This window comes from Alexandromys fortis, unplaced genomic scaffold (assembly GCF_014885135.2).
Source record: "Alexandromys fortis isolate MF-2015 unplaced genomic scaffold, M_Fortis_MF-2015_v1.1 scaffold_402, whole genome shotgun sequence".
NCBI lineage: Eukaryota > Metazoa > Chordata > Mammalia > Rodentia > Cricetidae > Alexandromys > Alexandromys fortis.
In genome coordinates, this window is record NW_026068275.1 from 247934 (window position 1) to 262710 (window position 14777).

Genomic DNA, 14777 nt, shown 5'->3' on the forward strand with positions numbered 1-14777 from the left:
GTAGGATATAGCTGGGTGGGTCTGTGCAGACCTGTTGGGTTAGACCATTTCTCAACCAGACCAGGGAGGGTGGGGTGGTTTGTTACCTTTAGGTCAGCTGCCCTGTCATTAGGTACCATGGGGGAAAATCGAGGTGTCTTGCAGGGAAACCTTTCCTGGTAGCCAAGAATAGAATGAGGGACCTGAAAACAGCATCCAGGGGGGCTGGCCCACAGGAGTCAAGCCCTTCCTAGAAGGCCCCTTCCATTGAGGTCTGCGTGCTATAGTCTGGGGACAGTTGTGAAGTTTGGAGGGAGTCTTAAGACGATGAGTGATCAGTTTAGGACATTTGGTCTGCCTGTGGCTGTGCTCCCTGCTTGTTGTAGGCCATGCTGAGGAGCCTTGAGAGCAGGACAGTGGCCCTGCCATAAGCTCCTGGGCTCTTAGGTCTGATATCACTTTTCAGGCCAGTGAGGGCCCCTTTTCTCCGAGCACACGGTTGCTGTCTCAAGGCTCAGCACTCACTGTTAATAGTCCTCACATCCTGGAAGCTCGGGCTCCCTTAGGTTCCTTGGCTCTGCAAAGGTTAATCCTCTCTGCTTCCTCTGACAGAATTCCAAGGAGTGGACCAAGAAGGTGATCAGGAATATTGCCTGCTCTGGCAAGTTCTCCAGTGACCGGACCATCACTGAGTATGCCCGGGAGATCTGGGGCGTAGAGCCCTCCGACCTGCAGATCCCACCCCCCAACCTCCCCAAAGACTAATTACCCCACACAGCGAGACCAGTAGCTTGTTCGGCTGACCCTGTGCCCATGCCAGTCTTCAGGCACTGCAAGCAGCTGCTGGTCCCTGCTATCCGATGCGCTGTGTTTCCAGGAGGGGCCATGGAAATGGTTTTGAGGACCTGGATAAAGGAGTGTGTGGCATCCTCCTGGTTTCTTGCAAAAGAACTTTTGCAGAGTTCACAGCACAGATGGGCAGAGATGGTCCCCATAGAGGATGTGCAGAGAGTGGAGCTGAGCCCCCAAAACTCTGCACATAGCTGAGTGAGCTTAAGTATTTACTTTAGAACCTTTAGAATCTGGGCAGGGAACTGTCACGAAGCCTGCATTTCTATGTGTTTTACTGGTACCTGGGTCACTAGCTGTCAGGTAGGGCCAAGCCCAGTATGTGGCCTCCTTGGCCCTGCTGAATAATCATTTCTTCAGGTTTCATGCTCACAGCCTTCTGTCCTCTCCCCTTGGCTGTATTGGGGATATGGGTTGTTAACCCGTATAGGCCATGCCTCTGTAGCCATCTGTGGAACCATGTGGATGTCATGTAGAACCCAGGACTTCAGGAGAGGAGCGCTGAAGAAGAACCTTTATCCCATGTCTGAGGTCTTGGTTAAGGACTGGCAATTTTATAGAGCAGGCTTGGTGTTTTGATTTTTCAACAGGAAATAACACTTCATGAGGAATTGAAACTAGCTAAAGCCTTTCTTTTTAGCAAGTAAACATGTACTAGGTCAGTCTGACTACTTTAAGGATATTTCTGCCTGGCTGAAGAGTTAGCTACTTGTCCTGTAATGGGAACCCCCCTCCCAACACTTCTGTCCATGGCCTGAGGTGCATTTCCTGTTGCCTACACAAAGACCAGGCACCATTCTGCCTCCATTTCCAGCAGCCAGGTCTGGAAAGAGGGCCCAGTTTCCGCTCTGCTATAGCAGCATAGTGAGGACACGAGGTTGAGCGTCCCCACGCCCTTACTAACTACAGGGGCCATCCTCCTTGTGCTGAACCTGCATTAAGTGCTGCCCAAAAGAGAGTGGGTTGTCAGAGAAACTGTGAGGGACTCTCCTCCCATAGGTGTCTGTCCCTTTGCACCGCTATACTGGCTGGGGGTGGGCAGGGGACCCGCTCACTTTCCTCACTCCAGAATTTGCTGGGAAGGGTCTGCTTTCAGGACTCAATTCACCGGAGCCACTGTGGTAGCTTGTGGGGTGGGCAGGTTCTAGGGCTGGTCATCTGTTGCCCTGTGTGGGGCCTTATGCATGAGGTCCCTGAAGCCACAATACATGACCATCACTCTACTACTTGCTGTTACCTCCTTGTGTGAGAAATGGATTAAACTTCTATGCCCATGGTTGGCCAATGTGGTGTCTGTCTTTCTATCACAATATTCAGTGTCGGGTAACCCGCATGGGAGGCTGGAGGATGTAAGGGACAGGCAACACACAGAACGACTGTGACGAGGCCCAGGTTGCTGGCATAGACCGCTTACACTAGGAGGCCAAAGGCTCCCTGATGGCCATGTCCTGTTGACAGTGAACTGTAGATGGGTAACACAAGATGGGTACAGCTAGCTACAGGCCAAGAGAAGGAAGCTTGTTCTTGTCACGGGCCGGCTTTAGTGGGACTAAATCCCTGACCCTAGATGATGTAGGGAAGGTTTGTTTCCCGTGTCTTGAGAATCACTTAGGGAGCTCTATGGTACTTTGGGATGGGTAAGTATAAAGTTCCAGTCATGGGTCCTTCATCTAAGCTCACTTCTGCTAATGCTGGGCCTTTGACCTCCCAGGACTGGTACCTTGAGATTCCATAGTTGAAGGACCTGGAGAAAGTCCACCATCAGGAAAGGCTGGGTCCTCAGTGGACTTGCACCCAGAGGATCTTGCATCACAGAGGATGTGGACGGTGCAGATACCTGTACTCAACTGCACGTACAGGGCCATTGCCCTGTGACTCCTCGTGCCAGTTCTTGATAAGCCTTGTGCTCCGACACTCTCAGCCCTGCTTGGTCTGTAGGTGCATAGCTTCAAGTCAGGCTGCCTCGACAAAACAGACTTAGATCAAGACAACCTGGTGAAATGTGTCTGGCCCATTTCCAAGTCCTGGCTACACAGTTCACATCCTCTGGAAGAGCAGTGCTTGTGTGTTGGCGGTGTGGATGCTCACACACAGTGTGGTGGTGCAGTCTCTGTCTGGGCCTGCCTTTTAGGAAAAGACTACCTAGCAGACATGGAAAAGATGCCTCCAATCTCAGTGCCTGGGAGTTGGAACAGCCCTTGTACTTCCTGTGGAGATCCTGCCTGGGACAGTAGAGGAGGCAACAATGATTCCTGCTTTGTACAGAAAACAACACATAGACCACCACCAAGATTTTATTCTTAAATAAATGCTCAGTCTACAGCCAGGTTAGATGACAGACAGGTGGGCAGAATGGAAGGACTTGCAGATCCAGGTGCCCCTTACTGTGGGTGAGCAGATGCCATGAGAGGCAGGGTCAGCTGAGGAAGGCAAGCAGGTACACGAGCTGAAGGGACAAACCGAACCACAGAGTCCACTCTGTGTACGCCATAAAGGGCAGAAAGAACCGTTTCCCCATAGTTTAAGTGGTGGTGCCAGAGAACCTGGAGTGGTCCTGAGCTCCTGGGCCCCTCCCAGGTTCCCTATGCCCAGCACAAGGCATATGGGGTCCCAAAAGTTCAGGTCATGGGGCCGCCTGCCTGCCACTGTGTTTTCCTCACAGATCCGTGTCTGTGGAGCCTCTGCCTGATGTGTCTGAGTCCTCTTTCTAGGTACACAATGGGCTCCTGAGCACCACAGGTAGCGACACCCTGGGCTACTGGGTGCCAGACTGCTGGCCAGGGGAGAAGGGAAGGAGGGTGGGTCTTCATGCTCCTTCACAGGCCAGGCTCAGTGCTGGCGCTCTGGTTCCGACTTCCCTAGGAATTCCCTAGACCGAAAAAGGACAAGTGCATGAGCCAAAGTGCTTAGACCTAAGATCCCACTCCCCACAATCCTTGAGTCTTGGGTACTGGAGGCAGCAAAGAACCTAGGTTGCCTGACAAGAGCGAGCCCTCAGTGAAGAAGACGGCACTGCAGCTCAGTTCCCAGGTCAAATCCCAGTGTGGAGAAGTAGAGACAAAGCTAGGCTTTGCGCTCCATGTTCAGTTGAAATTTTCTGCCGTATTTCCTTTTATATTGAGGGGAAAAGATGTCAATCCCAAACCCTACTTATTCAGTGCCCTGTCCCAAATGGTAAGGAATCCTTTACTATAATGTAGCTCTGCCTCCGAAACTCTCAAAGGAGCCAGAGTCGGGACTACAATTTTAGGCAGGATACTGCTCTTTAGGAGACAATTTATAGAACCAGTTTTAGTCACAGGTTGGAAATAACTGGCCTCTAAGCCACTTCTGTCGCTGTCCATGGGCCCAGAGCTCAGGGTCCTGCGCTATCCATCAGCCCAGTTTTGTACCCTCCCACTCCTTGGTGTACAGGGAGGGCTAGACTTATGATGGGGCTGCTCTGAAGAGTGGTGGGTGGAGCCTGGGTCATCTGACAGGAAGCTAGGTGATGATCCCGGGAATCTGCAGAGAAGCACAGAGGACAGGCATGCATGGAAGGCAGGGCCGGTCACCTGAAGCTCTGCCCTTGTTACTCCACACTCATACTTGGGTCCAGGCCAGATGGGGCCTTTGTCTTTCTGGGCTGCAGCCTACACTCTGCCCAAGAGTATGATTAGTGTGTAGTAGCCAGAAACACAGCCTCCCTTTGGGAAGCTGTGTCTGAGTTCTTCCTGTACCGGAAATGGTGAATATGCACACTGAAAGCCTTCTGGATGCTCACACACTCCTATCCTATATACACACTGCAAGGTACACGTGGGTTTGTACAATGTGTACAGGGAGACCGTATGCCCCATCTAATTAGAATTATCCAGAAGGGGGGAAACAAACTTTGTGGCTCCTTTGATGTTAGCAGGAGGCTCTTGAATCACTGACCCTGTGGTACGCCACCGAGCCCCTCAAATGGCTTCAGTGGCTGCCACTTGCTGCACAGCTAGTTGTGAGGCATCACTGTCCAGGAGAGGCCATGGGTTACAAGAGAATGTCTCACCGCAGTATCCGTGGAAGCTCAGGGCTCTTGTAGATGTACTTATGTCTGTAACCAAGATCTGAGTGAAAGGGGACAAACTGAACTTTGAAGTCGCGGAAGCTTCGAGATAGTGCAGCAATGTTGTATAGCTGGTAAGAGGAGAGATGAATCAGCCCAGAGCCCAACAGAGCCCTCTCTTGCAACAAAGATTGAGTGCTTCCTCCAGAGAGCAGTGCAAGTGCCCATGAACACTGCTTCTGTCATTACAGCCTTCAACAGCCAAGGTCCAAAAAGCCAGAGCCTGGACTAACGGGTACCAAACACTAGGCATGGCTACTCCTTAAGTCCACCATTTAAGACCCTTTTTGCCCTTATATCTCCAAAGTACAGCTAAGTGGGGGCAGCTCCAATGGCAGAGACAATGTAATCCCACCTCGGCTCCATGCATCACAGGTGCATTGCTGGGGAGTTACCACTCTCTGGAATGGCTTCATAGGAAGGGATGGCATGCACTCCTCTAGGCTCACCTGCTCCTTGGTATATGAACACATGCCAAGAGCCCATGTGGTGTTCTTTACTCCTCTCTTATTTCCTTTCATAAATCTAATCAAGCTTCCTAGCAGCAAAGTCAAAGCAGATTAGTAGAAGCAAGTGCAAGGTCCTTGCAGTTTATCCCCAAAGGCAAGAAGGTAGACTGGATGTCTTCACATCAGTTCTGCCAGTTGGGCCAGGTGCTGGCCTCTCAGTCCTCCCTTGTCAACCTGAGTTCTAATGCATGTTTGTCATAGTTTCTGGTGGATAGGACAGCAGTCTGGTCTTGATCCTGACATCAGACCTCATAAGCTGTCAAGCACCTGGAGAAGATGCAGCCTAGTGGGACCTGAACCCACTCCATTTAGTATACAGGGGCTGCCACCCTACCTTGCATGCCCAACTTGATTCATACCTGGGGCCAATGGCACCTACTGCACCAGGGGCAGAGTCACACAGCACCTACCTTTCTGCCGAGATGAAAGGGCACAACGGGGTCATCCTCAGCATGCAAGATGAGCAGAGGACAGGAGATATGCTTCACACTGTAGAAGAAAGGGGCTAAGTGGGGACCAAAGAGGGGTCATCTGCACCCCTCAGCCTGGGCAGGGATCTGGGTTTATGATGTGTTCTGCCTTGGTGCTTAACAGTCTGAATGTAGCTGGGTTTCTTTTCACTATAGAGCTAAGAAATAACTTCTCAGGGTTTTGTTTTAGTTTTTTAAATCAGTATGTATTCCAGGGGTCAACATCTAACCCCTATATATTTTATGGAAACTGAAAACCATTATATTTGCCAATAGATATGTTAAAAGTTAAAAAGACAATCTTTATAAGTGGGAGTATTTTAAGTGCTCTAAGAAGCTTACTGAAAATGCATACTACTACGAAATCTGTTGGTTGAAAGAATCAGTACTCTATTTAATCTTTGGTGTAACTGATGACATTGAAGTCACTCTAACTTTGAACCTTTAACAGTAAATGGGACAATATGTCCAATAGAGCCAGAGTTCTTCCGCAAGCTGTAGTAGAAAGACAAGCTGACAAGGCTGGACAGGACCACTGAGGTAGACACTTGACCCTCTGGGAGCAGCACAGTGCCATCCTAGCACACAGAGCTGGACCTAGCCCCGAGACAGCCTGCTACCCAAACATAACCTCCTGCTAGTGGCACCCAGCACACATGAATCAGTAGTGGAACGCTTCTTGTGCATATACCCACACACGCATGCACGTGTGGGTAAAGGCCAGAGGACAATCTTGTACAACATCCTCAGGTGCCCATGCACCTTTTGTTTTGAAACAGGGTCTCTCACTGACCTAGAATTCAGCAAGCAGGGCTGATTGGCTGGCCAGTGAACCCAGGGAAGCCTGTTTCTGCCTTCCTAGCACTGGGACTGCAAGCATGTATTATCTTGCCTGGCTTTTTTTTTTAACATGGGTTCTGGAGCTTCAACTCAGGTCTTCATGTTTGCAAGACAAGCATTTCCCTGACAAAGCTATCACCCTAGGCAGTGGTGATCATCTGATGGGCTCGGTCCTTCAACCTGAGCCTCCTCAAGACAAGTCCTTGGTACAGAAACTGCCCATCTGAGCCTAGGAAGGTCCCATCTACACATGAAGCTGTTGTGAAAGTTAAGGGTTCCATTGGGGCATGGTCCTGCAGCTACTCATATGCCACCTATTGTTGTGGGAGAGCTTGCCAGGTCACTACTCACTTTTGTTTTTAAAGAAATTTGTTTTATACAGATAACTTTTCCTTTAAGATCTACAATGGCAATACTTCAGCAAAGGCGCTAGAGAGATGGCTCAGAGGTTAAGAGCCATGGCTGTTCTTCTAGAGGTCCTGAGTTCAATTCCCAGCAACCACATGGTAGCTCATAATCATCTATAATGAGTCTGGTGCCCTCTTCTGGCCTGCATGGATAAATGCAGACAGAACACTGTATATATAATAAATAAATTAAAAACAAATATTTCAGCAAGGGACTTTGCAATGATTTACTGAAATTTTTATCTGGCACATTTTTATTTTTAGGACAAAAATAAATACTGAAGGAAAACTTTATGTTTAAACATCTATTTCAATGTGTTCACTGTTAAATTTAAATACTGCTTTAATGCCTTGCTTTAATTCAGAAGTCCTGGTTTAAAGACTGAAAAAAGAATTATACGGGCAAAAATGTACTATCAATCTTTTAAAATTCTTTAATTCTGTACCAGTGAGAAGACTGTTCCTTTTATAATGAGTATTTTCATTATCTACTTGCTCGCTGTGCAAGCCTGACAAACTAATTTGATTACTGGAGTGTGTGTTAAAAAAGATAAATGTGATTGCAGGCATCTAAAATCCCAACACCCCTGTATTAAGTAAGAAAGGAGACAGAGGCAGAAGAGTGGCCCAGAACCTTGTGGTCAGCTAGCCTAGAGTATGCAGCATGGCAGAAACCTTCAACAAAGTGGAAGGAGAAAACCAACACCTGAAACTCTGACTCCACACGCATACCCTGACATGCCTGTGCCCCTGCCTGTCCTGCCATTTAATGTTTTTCTCATTTCTAATACAAAGCTCCACTTGATCTTCCCTTCCAAAAGACACTTTCTTAGAAACCAACTGTAAGTCTCCCGAATCCCACTGCAGTGAGTCCCGCAGGGGTCCCTACGTCTGTCTTTCTGCTCACTCGGTCACAATACTCACTTTTCGTCATTTGCGAATTTAATTCCACTGCTTGTAATGGGGTCGAGGAAGAACCAGTCAAAGCCAGGGAAGTATCGATATATCTGAACACAAGACAAGACGGAGAGCGTTTTTCAGAAGGATTAAGATAGCTGCGCAGACATAAGAGCCCAGGGTTCTGGCAGTTTAGGTTCAGGGAGTTAGGGGGGTGTGCAGTTTCTTTACATTCATTCCCAACGTTGTTTTAGCTTTGTAGGTGTGGACAGGAGACTCATCTGCCGGCCCCAACAATCAGTTGGGGCCTCTACACCTCAGGTACAACAAGAATCCTGCTTAGAAACCAAACTCACCACAGACAAAAGACCAGTATCCACCAAGGAAATAGGGATCAAAGGCTGGCTTCCTCCCAAGATGTCAGAAAATATGCAGTACCAATGATATGAGAGGAAATAAGGGGGTGTTCTGCCGCAGATGGTGGCATGAGGTCATGTCAGGCAGAATCCAGAACACACACTGGTCAGGAGCTGAAGTGGGAAGGGGAGAGCAGGCCAGAAGAAGGATGGATCCCACCTGATGAGGGAAAGGTGGGACTGGACTAGCCTGCCCTAGAGTCCCTAGCAAGGATTACCTATGCTTTACTCTGAGACATTGCTGGGAAGTCCAACTCTCCTGTGCACCAAGCTTGGGTTCCAATCATCCTCTAGTACCCAAAGTATAGGCTTCACTCAAGAAGAGAGAGAGTCTGCAGCCTTCTACAGCACCAGTGGACAGTGAAGCCACATTGGTACTAGGTATACAATAAGACCACAGGGCAAGGCCTCCTGTAGTACCAGTATCCCTGGCTAAAAGCTATCCCCCTTCTATGGCAGCTCTACAGTCAGGTCAGGGCCTGGAACTGGGAATTCTTTAGTAATGTCAAACTAAACTATTTTCATTATCTACTTGATCTTACTCTCACAGCAATTATGTCAATAATGAAATGTACTTGCCACTGAAAATGGATGACTCTTTGCTTCTTCACGGATATTTGTGAATGGAGACTCCAATATGAGGGCATCTGGCGGCGTCTCTAGATAAGCAAACACAGAGAGCCGATAGTGGGTAACAAGTGATAGAGCCAGTGGGGTTGAGTGGCTGGGGAGCTTAGACAGGACAGGGAGCCCAGGTACCCGTTCTACAGGCCACCCACCACCATCAGTCCCAGCCTCCACGGGGCCCGGACGACTTTTGAGGATCTTGTTGGGAGGGTAGGTTGGGTAAACCCTGAGCACACCTGGAGCCCCACCCTTGATGGTCAGCTCATGCCATCACTGTGCTGCCTGCCAGTTAGAACTTGCTTGGCAAGAATGTGTAGCAGAGGCTGGACCATTAAATGTACAAGGTACCCAGCCACGGTGCCTGGCTCTCTCACCTCTCTCACAGAGGCGCCGGACCAGATTTGTCGCCACTCTGGGAAGAGAAAACAGAGTTCAGCTGAATGATAATGAAATTACTTTTAAATAAGACCGCACAGATCCTGGAAAGTGCCCAGAGAAACAACCTGAAGCTAACTTGGGGCTGGAGTAAGGGGAGAAATAAGGCGAGTCATCAGTGATCCTTCTTAAAAGGTGGCAACGGCCACCCTCCTGTCCTCAGGCATGTGAACTCTCTCCAGGAAGTCTCCCACAGGTTTCCCTGTCCCCTCCCTTCAGCTGGCATCCTCGTGGGTGACAAGTGCTACTGTCATGTGACTTCCTGCTGTCTTAGGATAGATAACACTTGGCAGATACTATGCAGACTGCCACAGAGATGGCCAGTATCCTTCCATGGCATATTCTCCCTCCAGTGTGCCTGCAGGGAACACCTGGGACCTTGTTGAGCAGAATCCAGGTTGCCCATAGATCTTCTTGATCCTACTTGCTAAGCTGAACCTGGCAAAGTGACAATGCTGCTCCAAACATCTCCACATAGCGTTCTTGGACTCAATGGCTGGTAAGCACACACTAATTCATACATGACACCGTCTAGGTGTTCTATGGGCATTCTGAAGAAGCTCTGGGGGACAAGAGCTCCCTGCAACACTGGCTGCCATCTCTGCTGCCCATATTGGTCCTAAGGCACTTCTGAATTGAGGAATAGCTATAGAAATCCAGTCTCTCTTTAGTCCCTCATGGTACTTCACTTCCTTACCCTCTACCACAGGGCCAGGAATCGAGACTGTAAGAATGGATGATGCTATGGGCTCAGAGGCATTGGGCTGCTTCAGAAGTCACAAATTATTCCTGCCTTCACCAAGTCTTCCTCCTGCCTGAAAGCGCTTACCCAGTGCCCAGTGAATGGCCCCAAATATACACAGGGTTGTCACCACTTCTTGCTTTGATCCAGTCAAAAACATGGAGTGCATCATATGTCATGCCTCGCTCCGATGGTGTTCCCACTGAGTCACCCCAACCTGAGAAAGAAGAATGTCAAAGGCAGCCTGTGAATGGAAGCAACCATAACAGAAGCTGCCATGTAAGCATCTGCAGTCCCACATCTGTGCCCTCATTTCCGCTCCAGCTTTGGTGGCAGGGAGACAGGCGGGGACCTGGAAGTGTACCTGTCCTACTTCTGCTGGCTGACACACCAGAGGCTCCTGTCGCTCTATATGCACATCAGACTGATAACCAACAGAAGAAAGGCAGCAAAGCACACACCAGAACCTCAAACACATGCCTTGCTAGTGCCTGCCCACAGGTGTGAACATCCTCCAGGCTAGTTCTTCCTCTACTCTATTGACTGGCCAGCACTGAAGCTCATGACGACCAGGAGAATGCAGTGCCCCTAAGAGAGCCCAGGCTGCCCAGGCCCACAGAAGGACCAGGTCAGAGAGGAGGAAGTGGTAGAACTGCAGGGAGGCAGAGAGGTTGGAGATTCCCCTCCTGAGGGAACTCTGACCTCAGTCTCCCGCATAGACCAAGCACAATTGCCTTTCTAGTAGCTCAGCACTGAGTCATCATCACACGATCTGCATACACCACAAGGCTCAGAAATGCATTCTGCTGTGTGAGCAAACCCCACAATTATCACTTCAGTCTCCCAACCCCAGGAAGAAGAACTGAGGAGGGACTTGAGTAAGAGCTTAGGATATCATATGGGAGACTAGAAGAGAGAGACGGAGAAACAGAGTCAGAGACAGACTGGAGTCTCCCACAGCACACAGGCAGAGACTCGGCCTGGAAAGAGATGCCTGGGATATCTTTTCTAGATAGACTACAGGAAGAGAACACAGAAGGAAGGAGGTGTTCTTTTCATTACCCTAGGGTCTCAGCACACATGAGGAAGAATGTTTCTAAAAAACTATACAGCATGGAGAAGGAAGAAGACAGGAAAAGGAGCGGGGCTTTTCAGCTCTTCAGTAAATTTTTCTGAGCCCAGAACATTCATCCTTGTTTTATTTTGTTTTGAGACAGGGTTTCTCTGTCTGGAATTGTTGCTGTCCTGGAATTCCCTCTATAGACCAGGAGGCCTTGAACTCATGATCTGCCAAGTGCTGGGATTAAAGGTGTGTGCCACCACTTTCTGGCTCAGAACATTCAACCTGACGGAACTTTCTTTATCGAAAGCTATCACTGTAGTCAGCAGAACAGTGACTCCTGGAGAAGCCCACATCTTAACAGAGTTTGTAAACACATGACCCTCATGCCAGGAGTTAAGCTGCAGAAAGAAAGAAAGCCACTAGTGGGCTATGACATTATCACTTTAAGAGTTTTTATTAATAAAGAGGAAGGAAAGGGGGGAGGGTACACAGACCTGTCTGAGAGAAACATGGCAAAAGAGAGCATGGGTGGGCATGTCCGCCTTTTAAAGGCATCTCAGCGCATGTGTATAGGGGCTTATATAGTCACAGCACACAAATGTATAGATTATGTGGTCATGCTGCACATGCACATAGATTACGAAGGGCATAAGGCCCTGGGGTGACTAGGCAATTTGTCTGAATGCTGATGGTGTGCGCAGCTGTGGAACCCCAGAAATGCTAGCACCTCGAGTGACTAAGCATTTTGTCTGAATGCTGCCTGCCATGGGATCCCAGATATGATGGCAATGACAACAGGCCACCCTTGAGATAAGGCAATACTGGATCACCTGGGAAAGCCCAATTATTCATAAACATTTTAATAACAGAAAGAGAAGTCAAATGCCAAGGTTCAGACAGCCATGAGCCAAAGAGTGTACTGGCCTGTAACATGAGGGCCTGCTTTGGCTATTGGCTGAAGGAGCGGAAGGAGCTCCCGCAGCACTGGTCTCTGCAGCTAGGAAAGGCAAGGGCCTCTCCAGAAGTCACTGAAGAACAAAGCCCACAGACACTTTAATTCTATCACAGGGGCTAAAGATTTTAGATTTCTGATCTCCATAACTACAAGAAATAACTAAATTTGTCTTGTTTTAAGATATGCTGCTTGTAGAAATTTGTTACATCAACACAAGAAAACTAACATAAGTCCCACTTGCAGGTGGCAGTGGCTTCCACCCCTTCCCAGTCCCTTAGCTGGAGGACCTGTGAGTAACTGCCCTCCTCCAGAAGAGTAAACAAGCTAGCTAAGCAGCCTTTGTCCCTTGAGCTCTCCAAGTAGCAGCCCTGTGGAGGAATAGTCCTTTAAAACAGCTGCTCACTGTTAAAAAAGTATCTCTGCTGCTCATTAATCAGAATGCTTGGAATACACACCAGTGGCAGCCCTACTAAATACAAAAAGAAAGAAGCAAGCCTTCAAGACAGAGGAATCGGTCTGTTCTCAGTGAACTGTTTTCCAGTTTTCATCATTTCACCAAGACTAGCTCTGTGTTACTAAGCTAGTGTCTAATGTCCAGCTGCAGGGAAAATCCTGAGTCCAGTAAGGAGAAAAGACAGTATTTTCTGTATTTAAATGCTACTACCAGGACACTGACAGTAGAGTCAGCTCCCAGAAGCTACAGCAGGATGCCTACTACCCTTCCGCCCACTGACAGCACAGCCCTACAGGCCCAGCATTACACAAACAAGCTGCCTGCCTGGCTTCCAAGCTCTCTCTCAAGTCTGTCCATCATGTGTAATCAGAAGTGAGGGCATGCCGGGATACATTCTTTTGTTTGTTTGTTTGTTTGTTTGTTTGTTTGTTTTTTGAGGGATACATTAAAAAAAGAACCTCACCTCTGTAATCGAAGGTGACCACATGGTAACCAAGGGAACTCAGCACCTGTGAAGTGGAAGACATCCATCATTGGCAACATGACTTGGACTGAGCAGCTTGCTTCCTGCCAACCCCATCCAGAGTTCTGTCCTGAGTCTTACATACAGTGGAAGCTTAACAGACTGCTGACATATAGCTCTTGCCTGGGCCTGTTGCTGTAGAATGTAGAACTTCCTCTGGCTGAACAACATAGGAAGGATGCCTTTTCTGCTGCTGCTTAGACGGCCAAGTGGCCAGCTCCTACAGTTCCCAGGATGTTTCGCAATACAGGGCAGCAGACAGCTCTCAGATACTGTCAGCAGGCCTGAGGCAGTCAGCATGTTGGTGGACCTCAGAGACTTCGTTTGAGGATCCTCACTGCAACCTAGTATTTCTCTGATTTTGGTGAATTTTTCTATTATTTTTAAAAATTCCTACAGATTAATTAGTTGTCGTTGTCCATTCTTATTAAGATCATTGCTCAAGTGCAGTGTCCAATACACTGGCTAGGGTATTCCTAGAACAATGAAAGAGACTCCACATCACCACTGTCACCTCGAGCCACTTAGCATTCCACCTTCAGGGAGACATGGTACTGTCCTAGGCAGCCTGGTGACTCTTGCCCTCTCCTAGCCTGCACTCAAAGCCTTGTGGGCCTGGACAAGGAGATTCTTTTCTACTACAGATGCCTTTTCTGTAGAAAAGAATCAAGGGAACTGCTAATTTCTCAGTCACTTACCTTTCCTGCCTTGATCCAACTGACTCAAGGGAATAAAAACTTCCCACTACCCAGATCGAAATAGGCCCACATATCTGTGTACATTCTTTTCTGCCCTATTAGATACAAACAGCTCTCTAAGGAGAGGAGGGCATGTATGGTGGGCCAACCATGCTGTACCAAGATTCCAAGACCCAAGATCAAGTACAAAACCACAGGGCTGGTGGGATGGCTCAATGGGTAAAGAGACCTGCTGCAGAGCCCGATAATTTGAGTTTGATACCCAAGACTCACATGGTGCAAGGAAAGAAACAACTCTCCCAAGCTGTTCTCTGACTTCCTCTGATTTGAACTGTGGTGCGTGCATGCATGCATGCACATGCATACAAATAAAAGACAAAACTATAAAAATAAAAGGAATTCTATGTCATGCCTAAGGCATGAACATTTACTTGCAGGGCCTACTATCAAGCCTGTATGGAACTTGGCTCAAATCTCACCTGCCTTTATACACCCTACACTCCAGGGGTGATCCTGCAATAAGCTCCCACAGCACTTCTATGTTTGAGAAACACATCATGAAAAACAATGGCAAATGCTTTTCATCTCATTAGCAAGCGCATGTAATGCATTGGTTCTGGAACCCACCCCAGAAGCAGCACAATGGAAGAACCATGGGAGAACTGGCCAGGCATCACCTTCAGCAAGTCCATGAATGGTGACTTTTCAGAGTGGCTAGTTCAAGCGACCCCTTCTATTCCAGCATCCTGTAGCTAACAGCACTGCTCCTTTGGGCCATCGGCACTCACCTTGTACAGCTCCACACGGTGGTCGCCTCCTCTGC

At 48.5% G+C, this 14777-nt stretch overlaps 2 protein-coding genes across 4 annotated transcripts in view; one reads left to right on the forward strand and one right to left on the reverse strand.

Moving 5' to 3' along the window:
- The window catches only part of Pygb (glycogen phosphorylase B), a 43197-nt gene extending 41084 nt beyond the window's left edge, over nucleotides 1–2113 (forward strand). Inside the window, exon 20 of the mRNA XM_050132070.1 lies at nucleotides 592–2113. Within this exon, the coding sequence (XP_049988027.1) occupies nucleotides 592–744 (153 nt within the window). The 3' untranslated portion in view covers nucleotides 745–2113. The remainder of the gene's footprint in view (nucleotides 1–591) is intronic.
- A 993-nt stretch (nucleotides 2114–3106) lies between these two features.
- Abhd12 (abhydrolase domain containing 12, lysophospholipase) overlaps nucleotides 3107–14777 on the reverse strand; it is a 62471-nt gene continuing 50800 nt past the window's right edge. For 2 of the 3 annotated variants that reach the window (XM_050132078.1, XM_050132080.1), the window contains 9 exons: nucleotides 14743–14773; nucleotides 13197–13242; nucleotides 10349–10478; nucleotides 9459–9496; nucleotides 9037–9116; nucleotides 8069–8151; nucleotides 5838–5916; nucleotides 4862–4989; nucleotides 3107–3697 (listed from right to left, as the gene is read on the reverse strand). In XM_050132078.1, coding sequence (XP_049988035.1) covers nucleotides 3658–3697; nucleotides 4862–4989; nucleotides 5838–5916; nucleotides 8069–8151; nucleotides 9037–9116; nucleotides 9459–9496; nucleotides 10349–10478; nucleotides 13197–13242; nucleotides 14743–14773 — 655 coding nt within the window. In that variant the 3' untranslated portion in view covers nucleotides 3107–3657. The remainder of the gene's footprint in view (nucleotides 3698–4861; nucleotides 4990–5837; nucleotides 5917–8068; nucleotides 8152–9036; nucleotides 9117–9458; nucleotides 9497–10348; nucleotides 10479–13196; nucleotides 13243–14742; nucleotides 14774–14777) is intronic. The other variant, XM_050132079.1, reaches the window with a different exon arrangement.